This window comes from Schistocerca nitens, chromosome 10, assembly GCF_023898315.1.
Source record: "Schistocerca nitens isolate TAMUIC-IGC-003100 chromosome 10, iqSchNite1.1, whole genome shotgun sequence".
Lineage (NCBI taxonomy): Eukaryota > Metazoa > Arthropoda > Insecta > Orthoptera > Acrididae > Schistocerca > Schistocerca nitens.
Genome location: NC_064623.1, coordinates 98,374,300 through 98,393,394, shown reverse-complemented (window position 1 = coordinate 98,393,394; position 19,095 = coordinate 98,374,300). Strand labels below are relative to the sequence as shown.

General features: G+C 42.0%; 2 protein-coding genes across 5 annotated transcripts in view; both read right to left on the bottom strand.

Moving 5' to 3' along the window:
• LOC126210526 (pyruvate carboxylase, mitochondrial) overlaps nucleotides 1-19,095 on the bottom strand; it is a 408,145-nt gene that overhangs the window by 256,245 nt on the left and 132,805 nt on the right. The window lies entirely within an intron of this gene.
• On the bottom strand, nucleotides 2,720-5,270 carry LOC126210528 (uncharacterized). The gene is made up of 2 exons (XM_049939777.1): nucleotides 3,172-5,270; nucleotides 2,720-2,939 (listed from the first exon to the last, which is right to left on the bottom strand). The coding sequence occupies exon 1, from the start codon at nucleotides 4,938-4,940 to the stop codon at nucleotides 3,186-3,188; it is 1,755 nt and encodes a 584-aa protein (XP_049795734.1). The 5' UTR covers nucleotides 4,941-5,270; the 3' UTR covers nucleotides 2,720-2,939; nucleotides 3,172-3,185.

The window sequence follows — 19,095 nt, the reverse complement described above, 5'->3', positions numbered from 1 at the left end:
AACGGCCGGAACTTCCTATTAATCGTTTAATTCATCGACGACAGAAATCCGCTTCTTTCGTCACGGAGCCTTCGAGAGTCATCGCTGGAAAACGCGCGATTGCTGCGAATCAGTTCCTTGATTCAACACGATATTGCAGTCCTGTGTTGATAAGAAGTAAGATGGAATGTTGTTTCTTAACAACACAGGGAATGCAATATCGTATTTGTCCGCCGATACCAGGCAGCGACTTTCAATTAAAATACCTTCCCTCTGTACGGGAATTACGTAATGTGCACGAGTGCAGGTTGTAACACAGGAACGACGACAAATGGAAGTTTGGGTCCGGCCGTGAAGCGCACACCGAGGACCAAGCGGTTACAGCGACTGCTCGCGTAAAGCGTGGAATACAGGTTCGAGTCCAGGTGCGGCAAAATTTTTCATTTTGGTCATTTCGTTATGCAGCTGGTGGTTGTCTGCATACATTTCGTGCAGTTTCCTGATTGCCTGGACACGGTCGCCTGTGGTTGATGTCTACCAGCCACGTCCGCCGGTCTTTGTCAAAGTGCTCGTGCCGCTTCACTACGGCAGGACGCGACACTGTATTTGGTCCCTACACCACCAGAATTTCACAGCGAATAGAGCTGTGTCTGCAGCAATCCCAGAGCATGAATTCTCTCCAGACAACGCGCCACTCTTGCAGCACAATGGTCTCAGCTTGGGACGACGTGTGCAACTTTTTGTATTCCCTTGGTAGTGGGCTTGCTTAAACGTTTAGGTCCGGGTATCTTTGCCACATGAATAACTTCCAATTTTGGTGAACACACTTTAACTCACTGACGACTTACAATATTCTCGGGAACTTTTGACTTAGCCAAAAAGTATTTATTGTACAAAAGATGGTAATTGGAATTTGTGTGGGGTTCTCGTACGTTCGTCACGCAGGTGTATCTTTAAGCAACTGTGAATATGAACCACTGCTTCGCTCTATATTTATTCAGTTCACTAGATTGAAAAATGACGTGCATTACTCTTTAATGAATATAGCTTTGGCACAGAAAGGGGTGAAACATGCAGCTATTGAAGTCTGACAATCTACCCATGGATACAAATGTCACACAGTAGTAGTGTTTTCAGAATATTTGAATAGTTTTCAAGATATTCTCATTTATTGTTCAGTCTCAATTCTTTAATTACATTACATGTTCCGATCACGCAGGATCATATTTACATCTATGTAGTTCGACCCCCCTCTTGTCTCTTCAGAACTTATCAGAGGTTCTGAGGAGAGACGACGGGTTGCTGACGGAACTACGTAGATGTAAAGATGATTCTGCGTGATCGGAACATGTAATGTAATTACAGACACGTACAACTGAGACTGAACAATAAATGACAATTATCTTAAATATCAATACAGTTGCTGGCCCTCAGTAGAGGGCTATGTCTACCATAGTACAGATTTTTCTCCGTAAGAACTGCCTCTGCACCGCACAGGAATTCATAAATAAAAAATTCGTAATTATCACGGAAGAAATATATTAATGATCAGCGCGTAGCCATACAAGGTGTAACAAAAATGTATGTTTATGTGTAACGCGAAGCAACATTGGAAGTGGCCGTATGTCGGAAATGCGAGATTCTCTGTTAACAGCTGATTTTAAGTGACCAGTGACTGAACTGAGGTTAGAGACGTGTTTGGTAGTCCTCAATTTAAACTGATGTCCTATCCTAACCACAACTTCGTGATGTGTAATCTACCAAAGAAATCAGTAGTCAACTATCTTCAGGAGAGCTAATAGCACGGCTATTAAAACTAACTTCTACGACTAAACCAATTTCTCACTGTCATTGGTTACTTGGAGCTATCCTCATATTGGCTACACGAGCTGCCACGTTACCAACAGAAGAGCAGTACTCTTTGGCATTTGGTTGCAGATTACAGGCGATACAGGAGACTTTGGAGAAGAATGAATGGTAGGCAGAAAAATAAGAGCAAATAAGTCAGTATGACGACGAAAATGACGGGGCAAAAAATTAGAAATAACTTTTATCCAAGCTAATTAACTGAATAAAAATAAGCAAACACTCTAGATTTAGAAATAAAAAAGTATCATGACATTTCAGATCCGAACCTACTACCTTCGACATGGCAAATTGTTACGCTATTGATTGCACTGGAGTATAACACTAAGTCAAGTTATATTTTTTACTGTGATCATCCAGTCGTAGTGTGTGTGTGTGTGTGTGTGTGTGTGTGTGTGTGTGTGTGAGAGAGAGAGAGAGAGAGAGAGAGAGAGAGAGAGAGAGAGAGAGAGAGATGAAATACGAAATAAGAAGTGCCACATTCATGATTCGGGATCCATACCCACTGCTCTTTACTTCAGTCTTTCTTCTATTTACACTAAATCCATAGTGTGTACTCATTAGACTGTAAATTCTAGTCAAGATGCTCCGTAATTCTTCGCAACATTCACAGAGGATAACAGTGTCATCAGCGAATCTTTTCACTGATGTCTTTTCATCCTAAATTCTAATCACACTCTTGAAGCTTTGTTTCATTTCCGTTATTACTGATGTACAGATTGAATGATACGGGCGAAGGATCGCATTCCTGTCAAACCCTTAAGGGGGGACGTACACGAAACTGCAGTAATTTTAAAAGTATTTTATAAAACTCTAATTTTTTAAGATAATCAATCCAAATTTGGTACAGTTATTAAGAAATGTTATGCGCATATGAACCTAAATTTTCATTTTTATTGACCTTTTACATCTTTAATTATTAACAATTAATTTTTTTTCAACAATGTAATTACAAATGTTCCTTTTTTGAGAAAACTGTGAGAGCAATGTTAATGAATTTTTGTACACACTTTCATACCAAATAATTACAAAACTCTGTGGAGCAGAATTTTTATATCTTCTTTTGTTCAGTTTTTACGGGTCTCCCAATTTCCCTGAAAAATAATATATCAAATTTAAGGAATATTTTCTACCATAAATACCTTACTATTTTATTAAATGAAAATTCCTTCCACAGAATTTTTCACTATAGTACTGACTAGTCATATACCAAATTTCACTTCTCTACCTTTTGTGGTTTTTGAGAAAAAGGTACATAAAGTTATAAAAATGTAAGTTACGGGAAAACTGAATCAATGATTTGATAGTGTTTGTATTAGGTCTTACCGTCTCTGTGTGAACTAGTGCAAGCCATATGCATACTCCTCTTCATCTGCAAGCAGTCTCTTCTTTGCTTGTCTTCTTTGGTTAACCTGCTGTTCAATTTTATTGGCTGTAATATCAGCCGCAGCAACTCTTTTGTCATCGATGTCCTTCAATATTGAATAGGTGAAAGCTCCTGGATGAAATCCTAGCCTCTGTAGAGTTTTTATTCTTCCAAGATTACCATTGTTAAAAACTAAACAAGCATCATATGCAGCAATTTCAACAATAATTGTTGAAACAAATGTTGTTTTTGGGCAACGTTTCCAAATCAGTGAGTTGTAACTTTCATTAGGGTTTTGTGTCTTTCCATGCACACACTTTCGTAGGAGGTCTGGCTCTGCTAAACACCTAAATGTTGGTTTTATAGCACTTAAAACAGCCACAGGTAAACTGTGCTTGTGTGAATAGTTCATGCCATCACGCTCAGCCTGCTTGAATTTGCACCACGATATGTCACACAAATTATGTACAGGTTTGTCATCTGTGGATAGTTTATGAAAATAAATAGACCACACAGCCTTCTGCATGTTATTCAAATTTCCACTGTTGTCCCTTATTGCCTTGCCATAGTACACTTGTAAAGAATGAATTTCTTTGTCTGTGAGTCTGTTGGGACCACCTAAAAGTTTTCCATCCTCAAGTTTCCTGCCCTTCAATTCACGTTTCAATTTTAAAAGTCTGCCTCCCATTCGTTTTTGCACATGTCCAACACATTCCAACTTTTCTATAGCACAATGGGGACCATAAGGTTCACTTTCCAAAACAGTTTTGAAGGAGCTGGAGTCACCATCACCAAGGTATTTTGTGTATCTAACACCGTACTTTTCCACACTTCGATGGAACATAAGTTTCATAGCTGCAGGTTCCATTCCACCACTAGAACCAGAATAATTTCTACAGCACACTTTCTTGTGTTCAACCTGCCACTTATTTTCTTCCACTTCACCAGCTCTCTTTCCGAGTACACAGCTATAGCAATATTTGCTCATTACCTGAACGTCAAGAATTTTTCCAGTATCAACACTAATGACAGATGATACTCCATACAGTGATGTATGTCCACGCTTCATCCACGTTCCATCACATGACACACACAAATCGGTGTCTGGCGTGTTATCTGCTTCTGTCTTTAGTTCACTATTCATCTTCACAGCTTCCTTTGCAGAGGACTTCAAGTTTTCTTCCACTTCCTCTTGAAGAGCACTTAGCAGTGTTTTATTTCCAGTGGTGTACCTAGCACTTGGTTGTGGCATGTTCATGATCCCACAAAACAGTCTGGTACCTTCCCTGCCTATGCCCAAACATCTCATGCCATATATTAAACGCATATTTGCTTCATATATCCGGTTACTTGATGCCGAAGTTCTAAAAGCAGTGTCTGAATGACAGCTTTCACAAGTAAGATGCAACATACACACTATTCCAATTCTGTTTTCTTCGTCATATAATCTCAAACTTTTTGCACCACAGTCAGCACATACACAAGCAGATGATATAATATCAGATAGTATTTTCAAATCAATAAGCCTAAAACCACTAGTAGCTTGAGTGTCTGAGCCACAATCATCAAGTGATTGACAGCTGTCAATTTTCCTTCTCGAAGCACTCGCTTTCTTGGTTGAAGTATCGTTTCCATTTGTTATTATGGGGCTGGTTTTCAAGTTGTCTTTACTACATCGAGAAGCTTGACACTTTCTAACCTTTTTAAACACCTTACTAGAACGCGGCATGCTGCAAAATATAATAACAAGTCTACTTACAACTTTCGTAAAAATGTATTCCAAACAAACACTCGTAAACAAACGCTATAAATCAAAGAATATAAAACCAGCGGCAGAGATATTATTCCACAGCCTTCTTGATGTAGTACACAAACGTTCCCTGCATTGTGACTGCACAAAACTGGAAAAAAACGCAGTATAAATAGATATACGAGAGGATGAAGACCAAGATGGGGGGGCGTCGCCCTGTGCAAGCTATTACAAATTATTATTTTTTTCCCCCTTAGAAGCGGAATTGGAACGTAATATTTGGTAATTGAAATTTCAATACCATGTAGTAAATGAAGAGCCAATAAAATTTTTTTCACAAATTTGGTCATTTTCATGTACGTCCCCCCTTAATAATTCGAGCACTTCGTTCAGCACTCCAATTCGTATCGTTCCCTCCTCGTTTTGTCACACACTGAATAACAGCCCTCTTTCCCAGCAGTTTACTTTTACTATTTCGAACACTATGCACAATTTTATATTATGGAACCCTTTTTCTAGTTCCATAAACCGTACGAAAGCTTTCTCAGTTTCCGTAAGCCTTAGTCCACTACCCAACGCAACGTTTTAGGTTACTCCCACGCGTCCCGTTTCAGAAAGACAAACTGATTGTTGTCCAGACGATCCTCAAATTCCTTTACCTTTCTTCTGTGTATTATTCTTCTCAGGAACTTGGTTGCATGAGATTCCAAGACGGTTGTGGCCTCGTTCTCGATTTTAGAAATTCCTAAGGAATGTTGTCTATGCCCTCGGGCTTTATGATCAGTCTACTAGAGGTCTCTAATAGCGGAATGTCCGTGCCTTCCAGACTGACTCCCGTTTTTTCTTATGTCGCGTCATCGGACATTCACTCCTACCTTCAACATACTATTTCCACATATCCGTTCTTACCTCTGCGTTGAACAGTGGGATTCCGTTGCCAGTCAAAGTTTACGCCTTTGCTTTTCATCGAAAAAAAAAGATAAAATTACTAAATAAGCAGCATCCAGTCGCAAAATCATGTTTCCTTTATTTACTTTTGCAAATCGATTTCAACTGATAAACAGCCATCATCGGTGCTACAAATACAAGAATAAAAATAAAAATAATTAATAACAGTGACCAAATGAATAAATGCACATAAAGCAACGTAAAACGAATTAAATATATAGACGCATTAAACCATTTAAAATGCAGATACAAATTTACCTCTCAAGGAATGTGCCGTGAGTAGTAACACTGTCTTAAGCAGAGGTCAAACAAAGTGATACATCGAGAATTGACTATGACAACGAGAAACCATAAGGGGGCGCTGCAAAGCAAACCCGCCCTCTATGCGAAAAGTTACAGCTAAAATAAAAATGAGAAGAAGAAAGTGAGGTAAAATATAATGATAAAATACTGAAATATCTACAAAAAATGGGTATATTGACAAAGATTTTGTCAACCACATAGTACAGTTATACAAGCCAAAAAGCGATTGTACAAATTAGTAAAAAAGGAACAAACATAGGTGAGCACCACACAATAGAAAAAATTTTAAAAATTATTTATCATATTATCGAATAGCAAAAGTTAATCATAATGCCAAAACGTAAAACGGTGTTGGCATCCATCTAGCGTACAGTTAATGATATTCAGGAAGATCGGATTTTTCGGCAGATGGCGCCACACTGCTGAATGCCCATGTAAAGTAAACTAAGTTGAGATAAGAAAATTGCTATTTTACCTCACTTTGTATGTTCATTTCTTTTTTTTTTTTTTTTTTTTTGGCTGTATCTTTTCGCATAGAGGACGGGTTTGCTTTGCAGGCCCCCTTATGGTTTCTCGTTGTCATAGTCAATGCTCGATGTATCACTATGTTCGACCTCTGCTTAAGACAGTGTTACTACTCAGGGCACATATTCGTTGGAAGGTAAATTTGTATGTGCATTTTAAATGGTTTAATGCGACTATATACATTTAATTGGGTTTACGTTGCTTTATGTACATTTATTCATTTGGTCACTGTTATTGATTATTTTTATTTTTATTCTTGTATTTTTAACGCCGATGATGGCTGTTAATCAGTTGAAATCGATATGCAAAAGTAAATAAAGAAAACATGGTTTTGCGACTAGTTGCTGCTTATTTGGTAATTTTATGGTTTACGGTTGCTGCACAACTTGGGAACTACATGGAGCCCACCATTCAAAAAGAAAAGATTGCTGGACAAGGAATTGGAAGTGAACTGACGAATTGTTGTGGCAGTTTGGCAACGGCGAACGGTTTGGGCCTGACGTTGAGCGCTCTGTTTGGAGGAAATCAATTCCGTCACGTGAAGCGTCAAGTAATTTTGATCAGGCTCTAGAGATTACGGATGTAGGCACAGCGCGGCGGCTCTTTATGGTGAGGAGAGCGGACGGTCGATAGCCGTGCGGCGCCTTGCCAGAGGCCGCGGCCACTTCTACACACAGATAGGCCGCCTCTCCACCGCTAAGCGCCTGGCTCTGGTCCTCTGCTGTGGCGGAGAGCTGGCCCCCAAAACGATCACCGGATTAACCGCCACCCAGTCCTTATCCACTCTCCTCCCGCACCGGATTTTAACTTTTTAGTACACCCGACAAAAAATTCAATAACAAAACTTTCCTAATATCTGTACTACGAGGGTCCCTCCAAAAGAACCTGTTCCCGCGAGTGGCGCCGTCACAGCATGTCTTCAAGATGGCTACTACACTTGACGTTCGTCAGAAGCAACGTGTTGTCATAGAATTCCTGTGCTGTGAAAACGAGACATTGGGAAGCATCCACAAGAGGTTGAAAAAGGTGTATGATTAGATTAGATTAATACTTGTTCCATAGATCATGAATACGACACTTCGTAATGATGTGGAACGTGTCAGGTTAATAAAAGATGTCTGTACAAGATATTACATTACACAAAATCTTGCATGACACTAATGTTTAATTTTTTTCCTCAATTTATATCTAAAAATTCAACAAATGAGTAGGAGGAGTTGTCATCTAGAAATTCTTTTAATTTATTTTTAAATGTTAGTTGGCTATCTGTCAGGCTTTTGATGCTGTTTGGTAGGTGACCAAACACTTTTCTGGCAGCATAATTTACCACTTTCTGTGCCAAAGTCAGATTTAACCCTGCATAGTGAAGATCATCCTTTCTCCTGGTGTTATAGCTATGCACACTGCTATTACTTTTGAACTGGGTTGGATTATTAACAACAAATTTCATAAGTGAATATATACACTGTGAGGGTCCCTAGATCCTTAAATAGATGTCTGCAGGATGGCCGTGGGTGGGCTCCAGCAATTATTCTGATTACACGTTTTTGAGCAATGAATACTTTTGTACTCAACGAGGAATTACCCCAGAATATGATGCCTTACGAAAGCAGTGAATCAAAGTAGGCATAGTAAGCTAATTTACTGAGATTCTTATCACCAAAATTTGTAATAAACCTAATAGCATACGTAGCTGAACTCAGACATTTCAGCAGACCATCAATGTGTTGCTTCCAGTTTAACCTCTCATCAGTGGACACACCTAAAAATTTTGAAAATTCTACCTTAGCTACAGACTTCTGTTCAAAGTCTATATTTATTACTGGAGTTGTGCCATTTAAACTGTAAGGAACTGTATATACTGTGTTTTATCAAAATTTAAAGAGAGTCCGTTTGCTGAGAAACACATAATAATTTTGTGAAAATTACAATTACATCACTTGGTTCTTGGATGTTATTACTACACTTGTATCATCAGCAAAAAGAACTAACTTTGCATCTTCATCAATGTGGAATGGTAAGTCATTAATGTATATCAAGAACAGTAAAGGACCTAAGACCGAAACCTGTGGGACCCCGTACTTGATAGCCCCTCAGTTTGAGGAATCAGCTGTTTTAACATGGAGTTGCTGCTGTCGATCGCAGTACATTTAGTCGGTGGGAAGCAGGTTACGTGATGAAAGCGGGCACGGCAATATTGAGGATTGTCCTCGCAGCGGCAGGCCTCATATTGTGAATTGTGGCTTATTAGTCTCATAACGTACATAATCAAAATCATTTGATTCAGGTACAGGAGACACGTCAAAATTTTGGTAAAGTTTTACCATATACATACAACACCTGATTTTAACAAATGGTACCATAATAATACAATACAAAAATACACATACAATAAAAAACTAACAATTAATTGCAACAACTGATTTTAACAAATAGTATCATAATAATAATACAATTTTGTTACACATACAATAGAAGACTAACAATTAATTACCCCTTGCTCAAATTATCATGTCATCCTCTATGAATTCTTCTACTGAATAGCAGCATTTCTCCCACAGAATCCGCTGTAGCCTTATTTTTAAACACTACTGTGGAGTTCGTGCATATAATTTCAAATGGTGTGTGGGTAACATAAAATTATATTTATTTCTTGTGTTGTATGTGTGGTTAAAGTGATTTTCCTCAAATAATTTTTGTCTGCTGTGGACAAAGATTATAATTTCATAAATGTATATGGAGGGAAGTGTTAGGATTTGCAGGTTCCGAAATAATGAGCGACAAGATTCTGTTTGTTGTGCACTACACATGTATCTTATAATTTTCTTTTGCAGTTTCAGTATTCGAGATACACTACTTTCATTTCCCCAGAAAATGATACCATACCTAATGACAGATTCAAAATAACTATGATATGCTATTTTTCGTGTACTCATGTCAGTAGAGTTTGCTAATATTTGCATTGCAAAATGCAAATGTGCTTAGTTTATTTGATAGGAACTCAATATGTGTACTCCAGTTTAAGTTTCTAATAACTTCCGGGAATTCAGCCAGGTAACACTTTCAGCGACCGCCGATAGTTGTATACGCCAAGAGAAACTCAGGCCTCCAGTTTGTTGTCCACATTTAGTCCTAGGAATTTGACTGTGTTAATGGTGGAGATGAATTTCTTGGAAGAACTGTGACAGGTGATGTAACGTGGCTCCATCATTTTTCACCAGAGACGAAGAGGCAATCAATGGAGTGGCATCATGCAAATTCACCCAAGAAAAAAAAGAAAAAAATTCCAAAACCACACCTTCTGCTGGAAAAGTTATGGCTACGGTGCTTTTCGATTCCGAAAGACTCTTGTGCACATCATGCCAAGTGCAACCACCATAAATTCTGATGCATTTGTGACGACACTGAAGAAACTTCAAGCTCGACTGAGTCGTGTTCGACCACATCGGCAGCAGGATGTTTTGCTGTTGCACGGCAATGCACGGCCACATGTCAGTCAAAAAACCATGGAAGCGATCACAAAAGTCGGATGGACAGCACTGAAACAGCCGCCTTACAATCCTGACCTGGCTCCATGTGGCTATCATCTCTTTGAGAAACTGAAAGACTCTCTTCGTGGAACAAGGTTTGAAGATGATGACTCCCTTGTGCACGCTGCCAAACAGTGGCTCCAACAGGTTGGTCCAGAATTTTACCGTGCGGGTAGACAGGGGCTGGTTCCAAGATTGCGTAAGGCAGTTGAGAGGGATGGAAATTATGTGGAGAAATGGAAATTTTGTTCCTAAAGGATGTATCTACACATTGTAAACCTTTCAAACATGTAGAATAAAAGATGGATTTTTTAAAGAAATAGTGTTCATTTCTTTTGGAGTGACCCTCGTACAACACATTGTGATCAAAAGTATCCGGACAACCCCAAAAAACATTCTGCTGCCAAGTACTAGGTCCACTGTTTACGATGTGATAGTGAAGTGGAAATGTGAAGAGGCAAGTACAGCACAAAAGTTTAACAAGCCGACCTCGTCTGTTGACTACAGACCGCCTACAGTTGAATAGGGGCGTAATGTGTAACATGCAGAAATCTATCCAGACCACTATTACGCGAATTCCAAACTGCATCAGGGTCCACTACAAGTACTATGACAGGCGGGAGGTGAGAAAACTTTGATATGCAGTCAGGCTGACGAGGGCTTTTAACTACTTATAGGCTGTAACACCGAGATCTAATGGTCCCGTCTAAATACTACGTGAATGCAACATTTAAAAAATCGGTTAGCCCGAAATTGGTTATTGCGACTTGTCGTATTCAACGACATATTTTTATTCCATTTTAGGAGCGATATATCTGTTATATACCGTCCAATGTTTACTTTTGTTTGTTAAATACTTGGGGATTACTAACAAGAATGCCGGCCGAGATGGCCGAGCGGTTCTAGGCGCTAGTCTGGAACCGCGCAACCGCTACGGTCGCAGGTTCGCATCATGCCTCGGGCATTGATGTGTGTGATGTCCTTAGTTTGGTTTAAGTAGTTCTAAGTTCTAGGGGACTGATGACCTCAGAAGTTAATTCCCATAGTGCTCAGAGCCATTTGAACTAACAAGAATGTAACGTTTATTTTCAAACTCTGTTTTCTGCAGATTGTTGGTTTGAAATCTGACGTCAAAACGGATACGTCGCCAAATTCAAAACGCTTACGAACATCTTAGATGCAAAAAGTAAACAAATATAACTGATTACCTTAGGTAGGTCATTATACAGTCGTATGCGTTCCTGTTAATGCATTCTGAAGTTGAAGCAATTGATTGAATCTTAACAGCACTGTCTTTGCTGTGATCGTGCAAAACTGGAATATTCAATATCAATATGTGTTATTTTTCCAAAGTACAGAAGCGGAATATAGTAAATGTTTTGCGGTTGTGTGCGTTACGTACTTTCAATATATTAGGTACAATACACCACAGTTGTAGAACATTTTAAAGAGGAACATACGAGAAATATTGATTAAATTTTTTAATACGGTAACGGAACAAAGGTCTATCATTTGTGTTGAGGTCTTCAGTCCAAAGACTGGTTTGATGCAGCTATCCATACTGCTCTATTCTGTGCGAGCCTCTTCGTCACTGATTAACTACTGGTTCCTACATCCTCCTGAAACTGTTTACAGTTTTCATTTCTTGGTCTCCCTCTACGATTTTTACTCCCCGCCCCCCCCCCCCTCCCCGCCGAATACTAAACTGGGGATCTCTTGAAGTCTCAGAATGTGTCATATGAGCCGATCCCTTCTTTTGATCATGTTGTCATCTCGTGATCTACCCCTCTAATCATCAGCCTTATTCTGTAGCAGCTAATTTCAAAAGCTTTTACTCTCTTCTTGTCCAAACTGTGTATCGTCCATGTTTCGCTTCCATACACGGCTCACTCCAGACTTTATACCTTCAGAAAATAGTTCGTAACACTTAAAATCTACATTCGATGTTAAGAACTTTCTCGCAGATGCGTTTCTTCCCATAGCCAGTCTACATTTTACATCCACTCTACTTCGGCCATCATCAGTTATTTTGCTCCCCGGACAGCAAATGTCATCTGCTACTTCAAGTGTTTCGTTTCCTAGCCTAATTCCTTTAGCTTCACCTCATTTAATTCGATTACATTATATTATCCTTGTTTTATGACTATTATACTATGCGGAACTTTAAGCAAGTTATAAACATGCCATTTTCTCTCGCTCATTATCCAATACCGCACTCAACGTTATTGAACAATTTACATTGTTGCTACTTATTTCTTCACTTATTAAAGTTTTTTTAATCTTACTGGCATTTTATTGCTGCAGGTACTGCACAACATAAGAAAAATTCCTGTTCAGTTCCTATACACAAATAACACATTATAAATACTGTATTTGTATAACGACCCTAACCGTCGGTCCCTTCGACATAGTTATAAGCGGTTCGAATACCCATACATTTTAGCCATTATGAAACATTACCGGGTTTGCTAGTTAGAAATAAGAAGGCTTACATTTTTCGTAATAAATGGCAAATGTTTTAATTAGCACACAATTTGACGAACTTTATATTTAAGTGACGTAGGTATTCGAACTGAACGGAAAAAACTAAAATGATATCCTTTTCGCCTCAAATTTAATCCGACTTACCAATTTTTGTTCATGTCATTCAAGGCTTCTTCGAGAAGTGATTCACGCATAGTTGAGTGGTTTCACATCATCAGGGAAATACCTGATATGCGGAAGCTGTGTTGGTACCTGTGTGATAAGTCTACATACGAAGGGTTTTTCAAGCGAGATTGTTTTGCTAAGACATACCACTTCACAGGAATATAATCAGCTGTTTTCGATCCACTGCTCGACCAAGCCAGTACCCACGTACCTCATATCCATGTCATTTCCACCTGCTTGGAAGGTTCTCCGATGTTGCGACTGATATGGTCATGGTAATTGTGGCCATGGTTCCTTTATCACCAATAGTCGCCAATTTATTCATGAAGGAATTCGAGGATGTGGCACCAAGACTTCGACTTTGCAACCAACGTGCTTCTGGAGATTTTTGGATGATACCTTTTTCGTCTGGCTACACGGACGTGCGGCTCTTAATAGATTTTTGGACCACATCAGCTGTCTTCATCCTCGCATTAAATTTGCCATGGAGGTTGAATGTGATGGGAAGCATCCATTTTTAGACGTTATGGTTTATAAAAAACCAGATGGTACTTTGGGACATAGTGTTCACCGGATGCTGACGCACACGGATCTGTATCAGCATTCTAAGAGTTTTCATCCACCACACCAACGCAGTGGCGTCCTTAGGACTTTGGTACGCAGAGCGTATGCCATTTCCGACGCGGAGAGCTTAACCCAAGAACTTGCGCAATTGATGGCTGTTTTTAAGGAAAATGGAGACTCTGAGAAACAGATTCGTCGGGCTATGGAGTTTGGACCATCACTGGAGGTGCATGAAGAGGAACATAGATCGGATGCCTTCATTCCTTATGCTGGGGGCGTGTCGTTTAAGATTGGAAGAATTTTAAGGAATTTTAACATTAAGAGTGTGTTCCGTGTACGTAAGATTAGGACACTACTCGGCTCTGTGAAAGATGATTTGGGGCTTTGGAAACCCGGTGTATACAAAATTTCGTGTCAATGTGGGAAGGCTAACATCGGCCGTTCGATTCGCACAGTTGATGACAGGTGTGTGGAACATCGCCGCCATACGAGGCTACAACAGCCAGAAAAATCGGCAGTAGCAGAAAACTGCTTAAATGACGGACACGGTATGAAATTTGATTAAACTGTGATAGTACCCACCACTTCCGGTTTTGGAACAGTGTCTATAAAGAGGGAATTGAAATTAGGTTGGCTGATAATTTAATTAACAGAGGCAGTGGGTTTCCCCTTAGCAGGACATGGAATCTTGTACTATGCCGCATCAAAACAGAACGTTCTTCGGTGGGGTCCGAGTGTTCGAAAATCATTTCCACATGGTGGAAAGAAGAAGAAATATTGGACGAGGAGAAATTGCAAATGAGAAAGAAAGACTTAATCTCGTGGTTCATAGTTGGCCAAAACGGAAGGGGATTTGGAACTTTACGTTATTTGGTTTCATGCCCTGAAGTAGTTCAGCTCTGTTCTCTGCCTGTTCTGTGGACGTCCAATCGAGGCTTATAATGTAGGCTAATCTATAATACTGAGTGGAGTTGATCTCCCAAGTGAGATAGATTAATGGTGTGCTTTGATGTTCACCCAGAAATAAACCAGTACCGATATCAACCCGAAGGTGTAGGAGTGTGTGTGTGGGTGGGGGGGGGGGGGGGTGTTTAATTGAGTGCGAGTGCGCTAGTTACAATCAACAATGCATACTATCCAGAAACAGAACAAAACATCGACTGATCCTCGGAGAGAGGAGAGGTTGCGCTTCCGGAAGTCGTTTTGTCCATTCGCAGCTCACAAGAACAGATCCAGAGGTACCAACACACACACTTTCCTTGCTGTCTTTTATTTCGGGTGAACTAGCTGCCTGCACATATTCGTCCGCATGGAACGAGCTAGTCTGAAATTGGCCCTCAATCAGTGTGGGGGCCAAGTCCAGAGATCGTGGCCGGCGTAGAAACCGTAAGATCTTTATAGATACGAGCGCTATTTACTGCTTTATATCTGTAGAGTAAATCTGTTTGTGTGATGCAATCGCAAGTGCTCGCTGATAGCGCTACGTGCCGAATTGCGCAACTACGTGGCTTGTTCACACTCGTTTTGTGGAATCGCACGGGAGGAGAATTACGCTGTTTCAGTAATCAGGCTTACAACTGGTTCGATCTAGTTCTCCATACATACCTGTAGTCTGACACACACGCTCTTCGCCTACGCCTCTGCAAACCACTGTAAAGAGCATAGCAGAGGATATTTAACTCTGCACCAAATATTAGTGTTCCTTCCTGTTACAATGAATTGTGGCGTGGTCAAAATGACTAAATACCTCTGTACGCGCTGTATTCTTGTCTTCGCGATGAAGTGACAATTAGAAGGCATACATTCCTTATGCTGATTCTTGAAACTTACGAAGTACGCTTACGCAAGGTAGCTCGCGTCTGTCTTCGAGTGTTTTCACGCTCTCCTACAAGGCTCACAAACCTGTGTTCTCCGACACTTACCAATCCTCCGCTGTAGTCTTTGATCACCACCTGATGGTATACCAAATTTTTATCGTATTAGTCAGTCTATACATATCATGTAGGTGAAATGTGTAATTTTGACGCCTGTTCCCCTCTGAAGAAAATATTTAACGTTTCAGGGACATGGTCTGAATATTTCTCACAAAATCGAAATCGGTTACCATCTGACATGAATTTTTAGTTTTTAATAAATTCTTGCAATCAAAACTAATTAGTATCTTAATATTTCAAGCTGTATAAGAAAAATGTAATGAAATGTGTGTGAACTGCAAATTAAGACCAACGATACCAGGGAAATAAGCCTGTGGCTGAAACGAATCTGAGGAACTGTCGATGGTTTAAGGCGTAGCTTTTGGCAATGTCGACTGGAATGCGTTCTTTCAAATTATGAAGGTGGCAAGGCCAAATACAGGGAACTAAAGGCTAATTACAATTTGTACAGAAACCAGATGGCAGTTTTAAGAGTCGAGGTGCTCGGAAGGCAAACAGTGGTCGAGAAGGGAGTGAGACAGGGTTGAGCCTACGCCGATGTTATTCCGTCTGTTTATTGAACAAGCAGTAAAGGAAACAAAAGAAAAATCCAGAGTAGTAATTAAAATCCAGGGGGAAGAAATAAAAACCTTGAGGTTTGCCAGTGACAATTTTGTCAGAGACAGCAAAGTACTTGCAAGAGCAGTTGAACGGAATGGATAATATCCATAAAGGAAGACATAAGTTTAACAACAATAAAAGCAAAACGAGGATAATGGAATGTAATCGAATTAAATCAGGTGATGCTGAGGAAATTAGATTAGGAAATAAGACACTTAAGGAAGTAGATGAGTTTTGCTATTTGGGTAGCAAAATAACAAATCAAAATAGCGACGGGTGTACTGCCGGTCTACAGTGTCTAACGGGCACAATATTTCGGCGATCATACATGTCGCCATCATCAGGTGAACTGACGGACTGAGATCCTGTGAACTAGGTTCGGTCGCGGCGGCGGCCGATTTAAATACCCTCCGCCCGCGGCGCACTCCCTCCGCCGTCCGCGCCCGAAGCCATGGTCGCGCGGTGGAACAGATTGCGACGGCGTCTGAGATGACGTCGGTGTGATGGCTCTGTCCGCCGTGGTCGTCACAACTATACGTTTGCTCGATTTACTCTTGATTAAACCAATCGCTGGTTCCCAAGCCTTGCTAAGATTATAGCCAGTCACGGTTTATGAGGTCGTCATTGGTGCGAATTTCGATGGCCTAACAACGCTGTCCCGGTATCTCGACGTCTGTACCAGAATTCTCGTACGTTCATAGCGTGATTTTCCGACAATGTTCAGCGACCGCCGACTTGCTCGGATACATCAGTCGAGTGTGCCTCTAGTGTTCACGGCATCTATCTTCGACGGTACGCATCGTCTGACCAATATACGACTTGCCACATTGACACGGAATCTGGTACACGCCGGCCTTCCTCAAACCGAGGTCATCTTTGGCGCTCCCCACCAGTGCACGAGTTTTATTCGGTGTTTCTTCAAAATGCGGGCGATTTTCCCCGAGAGTGCGCCTCTATATGGAATAAACGCAGCGCCTACCTCCTCCCTCGTGATTTCATCCATCTCCACAGGTTGTGGAGAGCACTGGGTGCACCCGACTGCAAATTGTTGCTCATGTCGGCACCAATGACTCCTGCCGTCTGGGTTCAGAGGTCATCCTCAGTTCGTACAGGCGGTTGGCGGAATTGGTGAAGGCGGAAAGCCTCGCTCGCGGGGTGGAATCAGAGCTAACTATTTGTAGTATCGTTCCCAGAACCGATCGCGGTCCTCTGGTTTGGAGCCGAGTGGAAGGTTTAAACCAGAGGCTCAGGCCATTCTGCGGAGATCTGGGGTGCAAATTTCTCGACCTCCGCTATCGGGTGGAGAAATGTAGGGTCCCCCTGAATAGGTCAGGCGTGCACTACACGCCGGAAGCGGCTACAAGGGTAGCGGAGTACGTGTGGAGTGCACATGGGGGTTTTTTAGGTTAGAGAATTCCCTCCCTAGGCCCGACAAGACGCCTCCTGAGACGCGGCAAGATAGGAGTAGGCAAAATGCAACAGGGAATAACAATATGAATGTGCTAATAGTAAACTGCAGGAGCGTCTATAGAAAGGTCCCAGAACTGCTCTCATTAATACACGGTCACAACGCCCATATACACTCCTGGAAATGGAAAAAAGAACACATTGACACCGGTGTGTCAGACCCACCATACTTGCTCCGGACACTGCGAGAGGGCTGTACAAGCAATGATCACACGCACGGCACAGCGGACACACCAGGAACCGCGGTGTTGGCCGTCGAATGGCGCTAGCTGCGCAGCATTTGTGCACCGCCGCCGTCAGTGTCAGCCAGTTTGCCGTGGCATACGGAGCTCCATCGCAGTCTTTAACACTGGTAGCATGCCGCGACAGCGTGGACGTGAACCGTATGTGCAGTTGACGGACTTTGAGCGAGGGCGTATAGTGGGCATGCGGGAGGCCGGGTGGACGTACCGCCGAATTGCTCAACACGTGGGGCGTGAGGTCTCCACAGTACATCGATGTTGTCGCCAGTGGTCGGCGGAAGGTGCACGTGCCCGTCGACCTGGGACCGGACCGCAGCGACGCACGGATGCACGCCAAGACCGTAGGATCCTACGCAGTGCCGTAGGGGACCGCACCGCCACTTCCCAGCAAATTAGGGACACTGTTGCTCCTGGGGTATCGGCGAGGACCATTCGCAACCGTCTCCATGAAGCTGGGCTACGGTCCCGCACACCGTTAGGCCGTCTTCCGCTCACGCCCCAACATCGTGCAGCCCGCCTCCAGTGGTGTCGCGACAGGCGTGAATGGAGGGACGAATGGAGACGTGTCGTCTTCAGCGATGAGAGTCGCTTCTGCCTTGGTGCCAATGATGGTCGTATGCGTGTTTGGCGCCGTGCAGGTGAGCGCCACAATCAGGACTGCATACGACTGAGGCACACAGGGCCAACACCCGGCATCATGGTGTGGGGAGCGATCTCCTACACTGGCCGTACACCACTGGTGATCGTCGAGGGGACACTGAATAGTGCACGGTACATCCAAACCGTCATCGAACCCATCGTTCTACCATTCCTAGACCGGCAAGGGAACTTGCTGTTCCAACAGGACAATGCACGTCCGCATGTATCCCGTGCCACCCAACGTGCTCTAGAAGGTGTAAGTCAACTACCCTGGCCAGCAAGATCTCCGGATCTGTCCCCCATTGAGCATGTTTGGGACTGGATGAAGCGTCGTCTCACGCGGTCTGCACGTCCAGCACGAACGCTGGTCCAACTGAGGCGCCAGGTGGAAATGGCATGGCAAGCCGTTCCACAGGACTACATCCAGCATCTCTACGATCGTCTCCATGGGAGAATAGCAGCCTGCATTGCTGCGAAAGGTGGATATACACTGTACTAGTGCCGACATTGTGCATGCTCTGTTGCCTGTGTCTATGTGCCTGTGGTTCTGTCAGTGTGATCATGTGATGTATCTGACCCCAGGAATGTGTCAATAAAGTTTCCCCTTCCTGGGACAATGAATTCACGGTGTTCTTATTTCAATTTCCAGGAGTGTAGTACTAGGTACAGAAAGTTGGCTGAAACCAGACGTAAACAGTAATGAAATCCTAAACTCAGATTGGAATGTATACCG